Source organism: Eucyclogobius newberryi, unplaced genomic scaffold (assembly GCF_026437365.1).
Source record: "Eucyclogobius newberryi isolate DKJ021-1_F unplaced genomic scaffold, fEucNew1.0.hap1 SCAF_22, whole genome shotgun sequence".
Classification (NCBI taxonomy): Eukaryota; Metazoa; Chordata; class Actinopteri; order Gobiiformes; family Gobiidae; genus Eucyclogobius; species Eucyclogobius newberryi.
Genome location: NW_027315857.1, coordinates 18,040,310 through 18,055,806, shown reverse-complemented (window position 1 = coordinate 18,055,806; position 15,497 = coordinate 18,040,310). Strand labels below are relative to the sequence as shown.

The following is a 15,497-nucleotide window of genomic DNA, read 5'->3' as shown; positions in this document are numbered from 1 at the left end:
TGTTTAAGAAAGTGCTTCAGTATGTGCTTAAATTTACCCGTCTTACATATTGTTTTTTCCAATTACAGGTGTCTTTATTGCGCAGAAAATACCTTGGAAAACACGCACCACTGAGCAAGCTCAACTCTTCACAGATCTCGCATTCAAAATTCATTTGTGACTTCTTAGTAAAGCTCTATGTATATTTTCTGAAGTGTCCGCCTGCCCGTTGCCATGGAAATGTTATTGCTTGCTTGAAACGTCCCACAGTTTGCATTTAACTTGAACTCAAACCAGTGATGCAAGGTATGTTCTTTGCAATAAAACACCTGTAACCGAGTCAAACGCATGAGTTAAAGTTAAACACACACATACACGCACGCAACAACATCTCCATGGCAACAAGCAGGTGGACACATCATCAGAAAAGTTACATTGTACCTCTTTCCCCCCCCCACAAAGCTGTCACTAGCCCGTGTCACATCCCGCGGCAGGACAAGTCTCCACACGCACACGTCACGCACAAAACCGGGTAGAATAAGAGCGTGTACGCACCAGCGCGCGGGGGTCCTCGCGGCTCGCCCGGACCGAGGCTCGCGCTCGCCATGATGACGCGACTCGCAGCTCGCGCTTCCTCCCCGATTCTCTCGCTCCCTCCGCCGCGGCTCTCTCGCTCCCTCCGCCGCGGCTCTCTCGCTCCCTCCGCCGCGGCTCTCTCGCTCCCTCCGCCGCGGCTCGACGCTACAGGTGGGCGGCAGGTCCCCGTCGGTCGGAGCGCTCCATGCGGGACAAGCCGAGTCTTCACCTCCCGCTGGGGGGCACCGGGGCACCTGCTCCGGAGCCGCTTACTGTACACACACAGCGCCCGTATCCGCCATGGCCTTTCGGAGAGGCGGGTAAAAGCAAAACATCAGAAATGCCGCTTCAATGCCAACTCACTCACTCAATTGTGCGTTTAATTTTCTTTTTTTTACCTCGAAGCTGTCGAATTAGAACTGAAGACGAAAGTTCACATCGCAGGAAGAGGAGGAAACAATGATCGAGGTGCGTGTTTACAGGTTGAAGATGAAGAGTAGAAGTTTATCCGGTGTCGTTTGCATCTTGTACCTGTCCGACCTGCCGCGACTCTTCCGCCGCCATTTTGAAACAAACTTCTGTAAAAAAAAAAAAAAGTAGTGCTTTGTAATCGAGTCAAGAATGCGCCGCGTGTCGATGGATTCACCTGTTATTAATGACTAAAAGGCATTAATAATCGATCATTAAAAAGTCTTACGTGTCACGCATATTCTTGTAAGTATTGTTGATTCATATATATTTATTTTTATATGTGTGTTATCTGCTAGTAGCATTATACATTTTATTTTATAATTAACCAATGTGTTATAAAACATAATGTGCATATAACTGATGAAAATAGTGTTTATTTTACCATTATTATTATTATTATTATCTTGTCTTATGCTGTTTTTTATTTTATTTATTTTTCCCCTCCATTCCTTATTAGGAAATGAGAGGTTTTGTCTATAGGAGTTTTTATTTATAAGAGTTTTGTTTATAAGAGTTCTTCTATTATTTCAACTTCCTATGTTATCTGTCCGTTTCCTCTGTATCTACCTGCGTTGCAACAATTGAATTTCCCCATGTGTGGACAATAAAGGAATATCTTATCAAATGTGGAAATTAACTTGTATCCAATTATTACTTATTGCTTGATTATTGCTGTGATTTTTTTATATATTTTACTTCTTTATCAATACTTTTCTGAAATTATGGTACTTCAATTGGAAGTTCTATCGTGTACACTCCACTCCTGCCATCTAGTGTCAGCACACGGAACAAACAAAACCAGTCAGTACTTTAGCACGTTATTCATCAGAAAAGGCAAACAAGATTCGACAAGAATTGTGTTTATATCTTTATTAGATGTTAAAGAAATCCACAATGGAACAAAAATAATTTACTCGTGGTGTACATGAAATTAGAACAACACTGATTTTAGGAACAGATGTTTCAAGGAACAGAGATGGGAGATAGAAGGAATCTCATCTAAAATGGAAAAAGTAAAGACAAACTTGTTTCTTTTTGTCTGTGTTGGATGTACCACCTCTGAGCGTCATTCAAACCTTGCGTTCCGTGTATACAGGCGTTTAGTGGAAGAATTAAAACGTTGCAAGGTGATGAATTTCTTGCCACTCTAGTCCAAGTGCACAATTTCACTGACTGAACCACACACACACACGCACACACAATCATTTGAAATGTTGATCATATTTCTTCTCATCAAAATATTTCTTCTCATCAAAATATTCATCCAAAGCAAAATGGAGTGTGACATTTGCATGCTTGAGACATTCCACAGATGGCGATTCTTTTCCACCAAAGCCCCTCATTCAAAAGAACATGCTCGCTGACCCAGATGAGTTTATAATATTTTTCCTTTTTTTTTTCTTCACGCGCCAAGGTGTTGCATAGGACTTGGGGTCAAATTCCCCCTCGCACTTTAATATGCAACCTACACTGCTCCACCTTTTTCCCCCCTCCTCAGAACTACAGGTGTAAATGACAGAAAATTCTTGCCGTCATCAACTTCTCCCCAAAAACAGATTTTTTTTTAAATAATGGGTGGGAATAAACCAATGCACCGTCACAGGAATTAATATGAATGTAAAACTAGAACTATGCATGTAGAAAGTTCCTGAGAGCTTGATGCAGTAAGAACAGATCATTGTTCTGACGTGGTCTGCTCTGGACTCAAACCAAATGCTCCATCTTGCAGCCACACGTCATCTCAGTTTGAGAATTCACAAAGCCAACAATATGAGTCACTAGTATTTGTGGTTTTCAAACAGTCCTGTGAATGGAAAATAATTCAAAACCACACCAAAAATGTATCTTTTTTTTTTATTGTACATTGGACAGTTTTTCCAAGTCTCTCACAAACTTGAGCCAACAAAAAGCACCCGTGACAGTGCATTGGAATAATGTCAGATGACTTCTCAATGAGGAAAAGGGATTTTTACCTGTGCTTTTATCTATGTTGTAACAATGCAGCGTCAGCTTTTTCATAACTGTGCTCCCTTTCATTTGGAACACAATTGTTTTACTATTTTAGATGGAAGCAAGAGGAAATGCATTCATTTGCAGAACTATGCACAAATCTTGACAAAGCATTCAGTCCCCAAAGCTGTGAGGGCCATTAAATAGCAAATTAAAAGGGGTGCAATCTGCACAAGTTTTAATGTGTCTGTACACATATTTACCAACTGTACAACTCTGAACCATAGTCTGAACAATTTGAACGCAGAAACACACAAAATTATGCTATAGTTCAACACAATAATGTAAACCAAAAGTTTAAAAAAAAAAAAAAAAAAAACACACCCCATATGAGAAGCAAAGGAAACTTCAGATTTTTGGTTTGGACTGCCTCCACTATTTGTACATTTTGCCATAAAAACTAAAATATCAGTCAATGCTGAATTCTGTAAAAGGGGCCATTAATTCAGTTTTAAAACTTGGGTTATTAAATAGAACAAGCTGCAACACAGACATGTTTTTCTATGGTTTTTTCCCCTTTGTTCACAGAGTTCTAAAATACAGCACTTTGTGGATTTTATAAATACTCAAAATGGCCTTTTCCACACCAACCATTATGTAGTGAGCATGTGCATAGCACAACCACTTCAGATGTGTACTGAGTATTTCACATTGCATGGTGAAATGACCAGTAAGTAGTTCCTTGGATGGCACTCAATTTGAATGAAAGATCTGTTTTGAATTAAAGTTTTAATTTTGTTGATGCCAGGACATCAATTTTTTGCACCAAAAACTTTATTATTAAGAGTTGTCAGCTCCTAAAATAAGACCCAAACCATCTTAAGCTAGTGGATGGACAACAAAAAAAACTTTTACTACGCCATCTACTCGATTTTGCAACAATTGACTCCAAAGATGTATTTAAACATAGCACCAATAGTCTGTACCATAGAAATGATGGGAAGTAAAATTACTGAAACTTTCATTTAGCATTGCAAAACAAATCTGCACAAATGGCTTATTTGACAGCGAATTCTTAGTCCCAAAACAGAATTTTCTAATTTTACAGCATTGCATTTTAAATAGGTTAGTATTCTGCCAACGTAGTATTTTCTCTTTTGTTTTTGTATTTTTTTTGTTAAATTTTCATTATCATTTAGTCTTACAAACCATACTATGCTACTAGCTTATTAAAGACTATCACCATTCAAAAATCAGACTCATTGATGATCACTTATCACACTAGGGGATTTGGGGATAGTTTGAGAGAATGCTGCACTCATTCCCAACCTCACATTCAAAAAGGCAATCAAACCATTGAACTTAAAATTGGAAAATCTCAAGAACTTCAACCTGCTCTTTTCTTTCTGAGCACGAGGTGGAGAATGCATTGTGTTTTTCCCCCACATGAGAAGAGTGCAACTGGACGGACATACATGACGGACATACATGCACAACCATTCAGACAACCAACTAGCAAAAATCCTAGTTCAAAAGTAAAAATGGTGGGAACTTAACTGACAAGGACAGAACAGAGGATTGCCCCTAACAACCAACTGTGATGTCTGAATGAGGACCAGTGTTGAGAAAATAACTATTTTAGAAAATGGATGTCCCACACAATGTTTCACTCAAACACATAACACATTTTTGTATTCCTATTTTCACTCACTTTTTGATCTGATTGTTGATTACACAAGGATTACGTTAGTCAAAGAAAGCCCAGCAAGGTCTTGCAAGGGTTTTGACAGAGTGTCTCAGAATATGAGGATATTCATTCAGAGATGACCCTACACCTTTGCTGGTAGAAATCCAGTCTCAAAATGCCCCACTCAGTAACAACAGGCATCTCCAGCAGTGGGTGAGATTTCAAATGTTGCTGCTTCCTAAGGACACAAGAACAGAAAAGGTTACTTTTTGGGTCCATGTAGAATTGGTTCAATAAAAAAGAAAGGCAATTTTCCATTTTGTGTTTTTGTTCATGAAACAAAAAATAAAAGAAATCCGATTATTTTTTTATATTGAAACTTAGAATCAAAAATACTAAATTTGAAAGAAGATTTGGAGCACAGATTCATTCATTCGGCTGTACCAACAGCGTGACCCGAGCTGGAGTGAAATGACCTGTTACAGCGCACATGCTCCCCCTGCACCAGGTGACAACCATTGCCTCAGAGGCCTGGCACCAGGACTGCAGTGGGTCATCAATAGGCGGCGCACGCAAAAACAACTTTAAAATGTTGCACTCGCGACGCCCACAGGGCTTGATATGGAAAGCCAATATGATCACACTCCGCCACTTAGGGGCAGCGTTTCGCGGCGTATTTTCCTACGCTTTTACAAAATAAAGCAGCACTTTTAATGCCGTGCGCCGTCTGACATTACGGCGTGCGCCTACACCGCTCCTCGCAGTGTGATCATATTGGCTTTCCATATCTTTTGGGTACCGCGTGAGCGCCGTGGTGCTTTTCGCGTGCGCCGCATCTAAATACCTGGCAGTATCTTTTGAGCATGGAGGCCCGCCATGCCAAAATCCCTCCACGAGAACACTGGGTCATGGCCTGGAGGTGTGTGCTTCGAGGCCCTAGGAGAATTTGCTTTCTAAATGTGGACACTTTACTCGATCTCTGCTTATAACTTGACTTGTGATCCATAAACAAAGATGTGCTGTGCTCTGCACCTCCTGGTTCTGGACTCAATGTAATCTTGGTTTAGACAGACTGGGAAAAAGCCCACGAACAAATGTTTCATTTCCTGGAGATGAAAACGAGCTGTGCTCCGCTACGCACTCATCTCTTTGCTGGACACCTCCACCTCCCGGACGTGACCTGTCTGGACCTGAGAGACTGGGCCATGGAGACCATGTGGTCAGCTTAGAAAAAAATGTCTATTTGAAAAACTGGACCAATCTCCTCACCGCCTTCATCGACATTCTGCCCGAGCTTGGGCCCCTGTTGGTACAGCCCAAAACCAACTTCTGTGTTGCGGAAAATGAATTGAACTAACTACATGAATGAAACCATGCACCACATCTTTCAAGTTTAGTATATTTTAATCCAAAATATTTTTTGTAATGAAAAATTTGATTTATTTATTTTTTGTTTCATGAACAAAAGCAAAAACAATGATTTTTTTTTTTTCTTTTAAATGAAAAAAATGGAACCAATTATACACAGACCTATATGACTTCTTTAACATACTACATTTTAGTGCTACGGGTGTATAAGGAAAAGCACAATGTCACAATCTTAAATTTGGATTTAAATATTAAAGTACAAAAGTATTTTTTCTACACCCAACTCCTTTTGAACTCTAAACCTGCATAAAACATGATGCAAGTGATACACAAAAGGCTCAATCAAAACATTTAATTAACAACTAAACACAATTGTTCAGTTATTCAGAATATTTAAATTGCTACGCACTAATTGTATTTTTGTGTTCAATTTATTTATCTTTTGCATCCAAATGGTTTGTCCAAGTCAGAAAATGAAAAACATATATTTCTAATAGAGTTAAGAGATAAAAGTTAATGTACTTGTTTAACATAAAAGGTTCCTGGTCCGACTAGAAAGTACCTGCATCAAATGGGGACTGGAACTAAAAACAAAAAGGCCAGGAACTGAAAAAGGTCCCTACAGTGGGAACACACCTAATGCACAGGGGTACTTCCCTTTCATTGTTTCAGAGCGATGTGTGTGAGGCATTAGTTTACCTGTACACTGAGATCCAGGGAAAATTGGGGAACAGAGTTTGTTCTGCCACCATCGCTCTTCCTGGTGACTGCCAGTTCCTCCTTGCCCCCCTATATTTAACAAGGGGAACTGAAAAGAATTAAGGAATGTGGTTATTGAAATTAGAGAACATACATCCCATTAACGCAGTCACAACAAGGAGTACCCACCTCTGGCATACCTCCAACAAAGTCATAAGCGATCCCATATTTTGGGATGTGACTGGCTGGAGCACACAGGCTGGACTGCTTTTCTCCTGAAGATTCCTCTTTATCCATCGGCGAAACTGAGGCGTCTACGTGTCCACTTCCAGTCGCAGCAGCAGTGGAGAAGTCTGAGCAGATGTCCTGCTCAGCAATGGGCAAGAGGGTGCTGGAGCCCTCCTGAGAATCCAAAGAGGTCTGGGCACTTTTCTCCATGCCAGACTTTTTTAATCTTGGTAAGAATTTACCAGATTCCAGTTCTGACTTGCCATAATAAGGGCCCTCACATTCAGCATCTTCCTCCAGAGGTTTGAGATCAGCTTGTGGATCATCAAAGACATCCACCGGAGCCAGGACGGGAAAGCTCATCTCCTCTTTGTCCGTTTCAGCTTCTGAATCACTCACTTCTCCGGGAGACAGCTCAGAGGCCGAGATGGGGCGGAAATGAGTACGGGGGGAAATGCGGATGGCCCTGTACTGTGTTCGATTGATCCCATAAATGCGCGGTTGGATGGCTTCATTCTCAGAGTCGGAGCAGAGAATAGACTTGGGCTTAAAGCCTGGACTGAATGAAGCGATGTCCTCTGGCTCAAAAGAACACTCTACATGGAGGACTTGGGAGAAGGGATTATTTAGGTTGAAGGGTGCAAAAGGGTATCCCAAACCCTGCTCCTCGGCGTACAGCCCGCCGCATGTTCCAAGCAAATCTTCATGGAAGATGAAAGAAAATCCCTTATTTATGGCATCACCTCCTCCTCGAATGGCCTGGTCACTGTGCCCAAAAGACACTAAAGGCCTCCACAGGGGCCGGTGTCCCGGGGCAAAGCAGCTGCTTGTGTTCATGAAGACATCGGTGCCAGTGATGGTAAGCATGTCTGAGCCTGAAGCAGCCGCAGCAGCACACTGGAGCAGACTGGGCTGGCCTGAAGTTGGCGGTACCACAGCCCAGCTCTTATCAGAGCTTAGCGTCTTCAACTCTCCATAAACGCCTCCCAAGATGAAAGATGAGTTATCTCTGTCAGTGTGGACGTCCCAGGGTTTGGACGGCGTCATATAATCCCCAGAGTCATTGATTTTGGAGAGTTTGTTTTTGGCCAAGTCTTGCTCATCTTTGTTCCCCTCCCACAAGTGATACTCTGAACGCTGTACAGCTTTTTTCTGAGCTCCCTGAAGCGGAGTTCCTTTAGCTTGTACCTCCACACAACTGCAACAAAAAGCACTGGACTCCTCTGAAAACAGTCCCTCGCTTGCTTTTTCTGTTTTTTGCCTCGACTTTACAGAGTCTCCATCTCCTATTGCAGTCCAAATGTCCTTGATAATCCCTGAGCCGTAGTCGTCACTCTGTTGGTTTGTGTCTGAAAACATGCCACCACTGTACTGCTTACCGTCATCTTCTTCCAAAGCTATGCCACATACAGATTCTAATTTAGATTTTTTGGTATGACTGGGTGCAGTACTGACCTTTACCTCCTCACATTTTTGGCTAGAGTGTTCTTGTAAAAAATCCAAGATTTCGTCCTCTAGATATGTACCAGAAATAGGTGGCATTATACAATCAATTTCCTCGTTTCCAATCTGAGCAGCGTCTTCAGCCAGAGTGTTGCCCTGCTCATTGTCAGAGCGAGTCTCCTCTGAATGCGACCATGGACTACAAGTTCGAGTTGAAAGGTTCGAACAGTGTTCCGTTTCGTCAAAGGCACTATTTTTGGTCCATATTAGCAAGCGAGACTGTTTGGTAGAATGTGGATCGAGACAGCTACTCGAATCGGTGTTTTCGTGACCAGCTGTGAGTGCATCGTGGGGAAAGGAAAGTGTGGGGCTGTCATACTGCAACTCAAACAGTGAGAAGCAGGATGTGTTTGAACCGGAAACTTCACTGGTGGCTTCAGGGACACATGGCTCTTCTGGGTTAGCAGAGAACTTGCTCATAGTAAAAGAAACACTGTCAAGAAGGGGAGACAGTCGAATGGGAGAGTCTTCAATATAGCTCTCTCCATCAATATCATCTGAAGTTGATGGTGAATAACATCCCCAGACTTGAGCCAGGTTTTCTATATCCTGCATTAAGAACCCAACAGAACCTGAAGCATCTTGAGAGTCTGCCCTTATTGCACTTTCCCCTTGCTGCTCAAGGCCATCTAACACTAAACATTCTGCCTCCACGTCTCCTTGCTCTTTACTTTTTTGTCGAATCATACTTAAGATTCGACTCTCTTGTATTGAGTCTGAGGCACTAGTATCCAATATGGATTGATAATTATCAACTTCATAGAAGTGAGTGAATTCTGGCAGATGCTTGTCATCTAAATGTGTACTATCCTCTGGCTGAGGGCAGCTTGAGGTCCCAGTGAATTCAGCGGTTACATCTTCTGCTTCGCCAGGCCCTTCAACGAAATGCCCATCCACAAATGAGCCAGCAGCTAAATATGCTGTCTGGTAGCTCTCATCAGCAATACAGATACCCTGCAATCTTTTGGGGAGCCCCTCCATATCAGCCAACATGGCAAACCCTTCTGGAGAGTCTACCTTGCCTCGATACTTTGTTTCTAACTTGCTTTGTCTGCTGCTGAAAGGTATAAAATAATCTGTGATGGGCTCAGTGTACCACAGAGGCTCCTCCATGTATTCCTTTCGGCCCTCCAGTCCAAATTCCTTTGCTTCCGCCCAGCTTGAATCTTTGCGGATCTCCTTCAGCGGCCTTTTCCCCCTTTTGTAAAGCTGCGTTTGTTTAGCAGCGCCCCCGTTAGCACTGCTGCTGCTCCCCGTGTTTCTTCTCTCGTCCTTCACCTGCATCTTGGCTTGCCCACTGTTGCGGGTTCTCCTATTCTTGATGGTCTCCTTGTGCCGAACCCTGACTGCTTTGCTCCTGGATGTTTTGGACTCTCCCTGGTTGCCGCTGGAACTGGAGCCTGCCTCACTGGAGCCAGACGACCATGATCTGGGCCTGTACTTGCCCTCAGATCTGTGTCTGATCTGCCTCTTTGAGCGTTCTTCTGCTGCTGTTCCACTCTGGTATCGATTCTCCTTCTCCTTTTTGGTTCGTCGTAGTTGACTTTTCTCAGCTGTGTTCATGGGACCACTTGCCTCCAAATTTTGTTCTTTTGCTGCCTCACCATCACTGTTACAATCTTTGGGGGAGGAAGTGTCTGTGCTGGTTTGCGGTGCTGCTGATGATGAACTTGAATATGCACAGGCCTTTGTCTTATTCCATACTGTCATGATCTCTTGGAGACAGACTGGTTTCTCGGACAAAGGAGGAAAGGCTTCATAATACCTGCAAACATGAAATATACGGGCAGTTAAGCAGCGAAGTTCAGCAATAATAAAAACTTAAATTGTAGACAAAAATAAAGCAAAGCTTACATTTCCACCTGGTCCTTTGAGGAGGGCGAGTCAGCACGCTCTGGTGATTGAGTGCCATCAGATTTCTTTTGAATCTGCTTTGCTTCTGCAAAACAACAATGTCCAATGTTATTCATGCATTTGGTCATAAAGTAAGTTTACATGTGCACGAATAACCCGTTATTGAGCAGTATCGCAGTTATTATCCCAGTATCAGTTCTCAGGACCCCTACACCCCAGTGCATTCTGGGTGGGGGAAAATAGGATAAAAACTATTAAAGAACTCACTTATTTAAAGGGTTAGAATGTTTTTGAATGCTTTTTTTATTCATTGCCGATTTCCTTGTCCATCCTCCTCCTCACATGTCCGAGCATATCCAGTTTTGAATCTCGTGTTAAAATGTTTGCTACGTCTACTTTAAAGAAGATACCAAGAAAACATTTGTGCATGAAGCCCATTAATACTGAAAGATACTTTCAGAACACTTTCAATACGACTAATATGACAAGCCTCATTATATATGTAAGTGGGTAGATTGTGGTTCAGGAGACATATTTTGTTATGGCAAGTTCGGTACTAATTTCTCATCGTGAAACCCATGGATCCTAGAGTTGGAAAATGTATTAAAAATATATAAAACAATATAATATATTAAATATAATATAATATAATATAATATAATACATACACACACACACACACACACACAAGGGTAGATCTCTACAAAAAACAAACCTGCACCATTATGGGCAAAATTATGTATATACACATAAAATAATAAAAAGAGCCCAACCTTTCTGTTTGTTCTGGATGTCCTTTAGTTTGGAACATAGCTCCTCAACCAAGCTTTCAATTCCAGAGTTCTGAAAAAAGAAAACCAATACCAGTCAGGAGCCTTTCCTTGAACATCTTCAAAGGATCTAAATATACTCAGAACTTTTTTTTATCAGGAACTCTGCAACAAATAATAAACAAGTGTAAACTAAAACAAATTAGTGAGCCCATTCATGAAGTGATTTGAATGTTTTAGAGCGTAATACAAATGTGAACACAGTTGAGAGAACTTGACCCCTAATTAAACCAAATGGAATGAAAGGAATGAGGTTGACATAAGTCAAGCTAGCTGACTGTAAAACTCATAGCACACGCTCCAATGACAGAGCAAAGTGAGCATAGTCTGTCAAAATATATATTTTTTAAATTCTAGAAAATATTGTTTGTCATGTACTTGAGTCATGTACTAAACGTTGTAAATAAATGTTGACATAAAAAAGGACAAGCAGGTTCAGCCAAAGACGGAATTTGAAAACCCAACATCCACACATCAAGTTCTTACCATTCCAACTCGGTACAAACACAAATGTATCTCCCAGCCTGGTTTTTTTCTTGCATCATTGTACTAACGCTGGTCAGCTGACAGCAGAGCCTCACTGGTGCAATCCCGTGTAGTGTGTGCTGGTTAAAAAATAGACCCAAGTCTAGTCTCTTGAGACAGCACTCTTCAGCCCTTCCCCCACCCGCTAGGTTCGTTCCACCTGCTGTCATTCCAAAGCCCAGTGTCACCCCTCACCTCCTCACACATATGAAAATCATCAAGAAACTCCTTACACCATATCTTTGCATCAACATACAATGATCTGACTCCCACACACAGTGAGGGTATCTTAAACTATAAACAGAAGAAAATATTCATAAATTCTATCAACTTCGTTTGATCAAAACCAGGAGTGTTGATCCATTATCTGTGCTGCCACTACCTAGTAACTTTCTACAGTGCTGTCACGGGACACATCATCCAATCAGGCTACACCTGCAATTAACCAGAGTGGGCCTTCAGAAGGGTAATGCCAACTTTTCAGACACACACACATACATATACAGTACATATACACATACATACGAGCAAGATAGCAATGGGATATGATCTGATGATAATTGCATGTGACTATGAATTTTACGGTTTAGAAACGTTGCCCCTTTATACAGTCCATCAATTACGTCAGTATCAGCCAAAAATATATATATACACTATAATATACATATCGGTGCACCACTCGTAAACTTTTTTTTTCTTTCAGTTATACCAATATCTCATGGCTGTGTGGTGGTATCGACAATTTATCTATCCTCTAAAGGGGCGCACCAGAAAAGTAGTAGCACTGTCCTAAACAGTTGCAAAGAATGATAGTGTTTTCCAAACATAATTGAGCAGATGAATCATCTAAAATGTTAGAATAATGACAAACGCGGGATTCAAACGGACTACATGTTAGCATTGTGTCAGACTTACTTCATCAGAAGCAGAGCGGAGGCATTGGACAGCAGCTTGTTTCTTCATTTCCTCCAGACTCAAGTCAGTCACACCTTTCTTCTTGCTCTTACCCCACTTCTTCCCAGCTCCCTTCTCCCAGCCCAAGAAGATGTCATTCTCCTGTTGATAGCATTTCAATAGAGGATGCATTATTAACTGAAGAGCACATTTACTCTCACTGCAGAACTGACAGATAATACATATTTATTGAACAAACAAACCTGGTCCTGCAGGTCATAGTCATAACTATCATGCAGGAGGAGGCTGAGGACATAGCGGGTGTAGATCATGGCGTCAATCCCACACTTCTCCAGCTCCTGGCCAAGCCAGCTTTGCACTGGGCCCAGCGACTGGAGCAGGGACATCTCTGAGGCAGGCAGGGGGCTCACAAGGGGGAAAGGGCAGGAGGTGTGTTCAGGAGGAGCAGGGCCGGCCGAATCGGTGCTCATGGGACGCATGGGACCTCAAGTGTTGGCCATTCTCAGGTACAGTTGCTTCATTTTCAATTATGGTTTTGGTGGAGCAGGAGGGAAGAGAATGGGGGGCAGAGGCAGGGCAGTCACTCCAGTGAGGTGCAATGAAGGGGCTCTATATAAGGAGGCATAGGGGATTTTTGTTTGTTTTTTGTTTTTGTTTTTTTATTTATTTATTTATTGCTTTGAGCAAAATGGAGATCTTTAGTCGGCAGGCATGGCTTAAGCTGCTGAGACGGTTCAGCTGCTGAAGAGAACACAAAGTGTTTGGTCTCAGTCACAGGAGGCCATTTTACTTCTCCAGCACAACCTAAATGAAAACAATGTTGTTAGTCTGTGTGTATACATTTGAAAACTTACAGTTTAAAATGGAGGAGATATTTATATTATATTTGAAATGGCCAAAAAGACATTATGCCACAACATAATTCATAACATGCACACATGGACGTGCATTCTATAAGTTTCACCGTTTTCTTGTATGCATTCCAATACAATGACACAAGCACAAGCAGCATGGTTTAGCCAGGCTGAATCTGTGCCCAAAGTAAAGCAATCAACCATCAGCGTTTAGCGTGTTCACAGACTCCACGAGTCAATCTCACGCTGTCAACATGGCAAATGGCATCAGGGAATTTAAGTTCGAACGTGATAAGCAAATGGAGCCTGCCCTGCGAACACCTGATTGGCTGGTCCGCAACACAACATTAGAATCATGTGTAACCCGTTAAGTGTCGCGAACAGGACAAACAAAAATGACATTCACTAAATATGTAATGATAACCAAAAGGACATTTGTAACATGCCGGTGTAATACATGCACATATCTGTGTTGGCCCAAACCAGCTGTTTCTCGGAGTGCGCATGCCAGCTCCCCACTCGGGGCTATTTAAAGCCAATTCAAATTCAGTTTTTAATTATTATGTAAATTTCTATTGACTAAAGTTAAATGCTCATATGTATTTTGTACAACATATTGGCTGAATTCAACAAACTGCTCAGCGGCATTAGATTCGGGCATTACTAAACAGGGCTAAACTGACTTGTGCCAAGTCCCGACTCTGAGTGTGCTCCAGTGTGACACACGGCACATGAGCCGCCCTTATACTCATTTATTTGGGGTTCTTGCCCCATACTTCAGCCGAATAACAAGGTTTAGCCTATAGCCGACCTTTAGCGTTAGCTTCGAGGCTAAGCTAGCCCGAGAAGTGGCTAGCTATGAGAAGCTTGGATTCTGTCCTCGGACAAGCTTGGGTTTTGTGTGTAAATAGAGGACATTGAAACATATACAAGGGCATTTCTGGGAAAAAGCTTAGTCATCTTACAAACGTTTAGTTTGATTCCGATGATTGACTAAGTAACGCAATGGTATTATTACAGCTTCCGACGGGTCTTCATTTAACTTAGTCAGTGGCCAACAAGACGTTAGGCAGGGCCAGAACCTCCATGCAGAACCGTGCCAATGTTTGTTTCCGATGCATCCACATTTCTATAATGAAGCGAAGTGGTCGTGGCCAGGTTCAGCATTCACAACCGCGGCTGTTATGGCCACGGGAGGAGGAGCGGCTTCGGCGGACGGTCGTAGTTACACTGTCAGACGTTTTGCCTTCAAAAGTGTGCGCCATATCGTCACACAGTCAAACGGTAACACCAACCACAGCTCAAACGACAACAAACCCACCATAACGACATTTCAAGCGTCATTAATGCCTTGCTGGACGTACCTTCGGCGGGCTGAAGTAAAGCAGAGCGGCGAAAGGGGAGCGGTTATTTTCCTCCCGCTGCCGATCCGAGCTCCAGCTCTGGAATCCGCTGCGGTAGCATAGCGTATCATGGACGCCGACAGAAATGGCGCTGTTTTCACGTCTACGGCTTCGTTATGGCTTCGATGCAACTGGCGACATCCTGGTTCAAACAGGACGAAGGTCATTCATCGCAAGCGCTGGTTTACGTGGATCCAAAATGGCTGCGCACGAAAGCCAGTTTCACTCAAGAAGAACTCCACCAATGTGTCACCCTCCGCGTTCGTATCCAGGCAACAAGACAAACCTCCTCCGCGCAAAACTGGGAGGATCCTTCCGCCGCTGATTACATCAGAACGTGTCTAGTTCTCACAATTTTATACAGAGCTCCAGACAATAGGCCTACTCCAAATGATTATTTTAGTCATACATTTATTAGGTATGGCTATGAATCAGTAATTACTACGCAGATAGACTATATTGGTCTATAGCAGAGGGTGACCATCTCAAATTTAGGACCAGTCATGCAGTGTGTTGGGACGGACATAATTAATTTTAGTTTATAGATAATAAATGCTATCATATTATAAGAGATTGGAAATAGCAGTAGCTCATACCATTGAAACTCAAAAGGCCAATATTTTTATTTGATCATGTTCTCTAGACACTATTCAAG

General features: G+C 42.2%; 2 protein-coding genes across 2 annotated transcripts in view; both read right to left on the bottom strand.

Moving 5' to 3' along the window:
* Positions 1–601, bottom strand: part of tbc1d14 (TBC1 domain family, member 14) — a 41,413-nt gene extending 40,812 nt beyond the window's left edge. Inside the window, exon 1 of the mRNA XM_072458889.1 lies at positions 535–601. Within this exon, the coding sequence (XP_072314990.1) occupies positions 535–586 (52 nt within the window). The 5' untranslated portion in view covers positions 587–601. The remainder of the gene's footprint in view (positions 1–534) is intronic.
* Positions 602–1,878: 1,277 nt separating this feature from the next.
* kiaa0232 (KIAA0232 ortholog) lies at positions 1,879–15,087 on the bottom strand. The gene is given in 9 exon segments (XM_072459147.1): positions 1,879–4,901; positions 6,731–6,755; positions 6,758–6,839; positions 6,920–10,226; positions 10,316–10,400; positions 11,089–11,158; positions 12,586–12,726; positions 12,828–13,389; positions 14,804–15,087. Coding segments are annotated over 8 exon segments (4,059 nt in total). The 5' UTR covers positions 13,065–13,389; positions 14,804–15,087; the 3' UTR covers positions 1,879–4,789.
* Between the last annotated feature and the right edge of the window lie 410 nt (positions 15,088–15,497).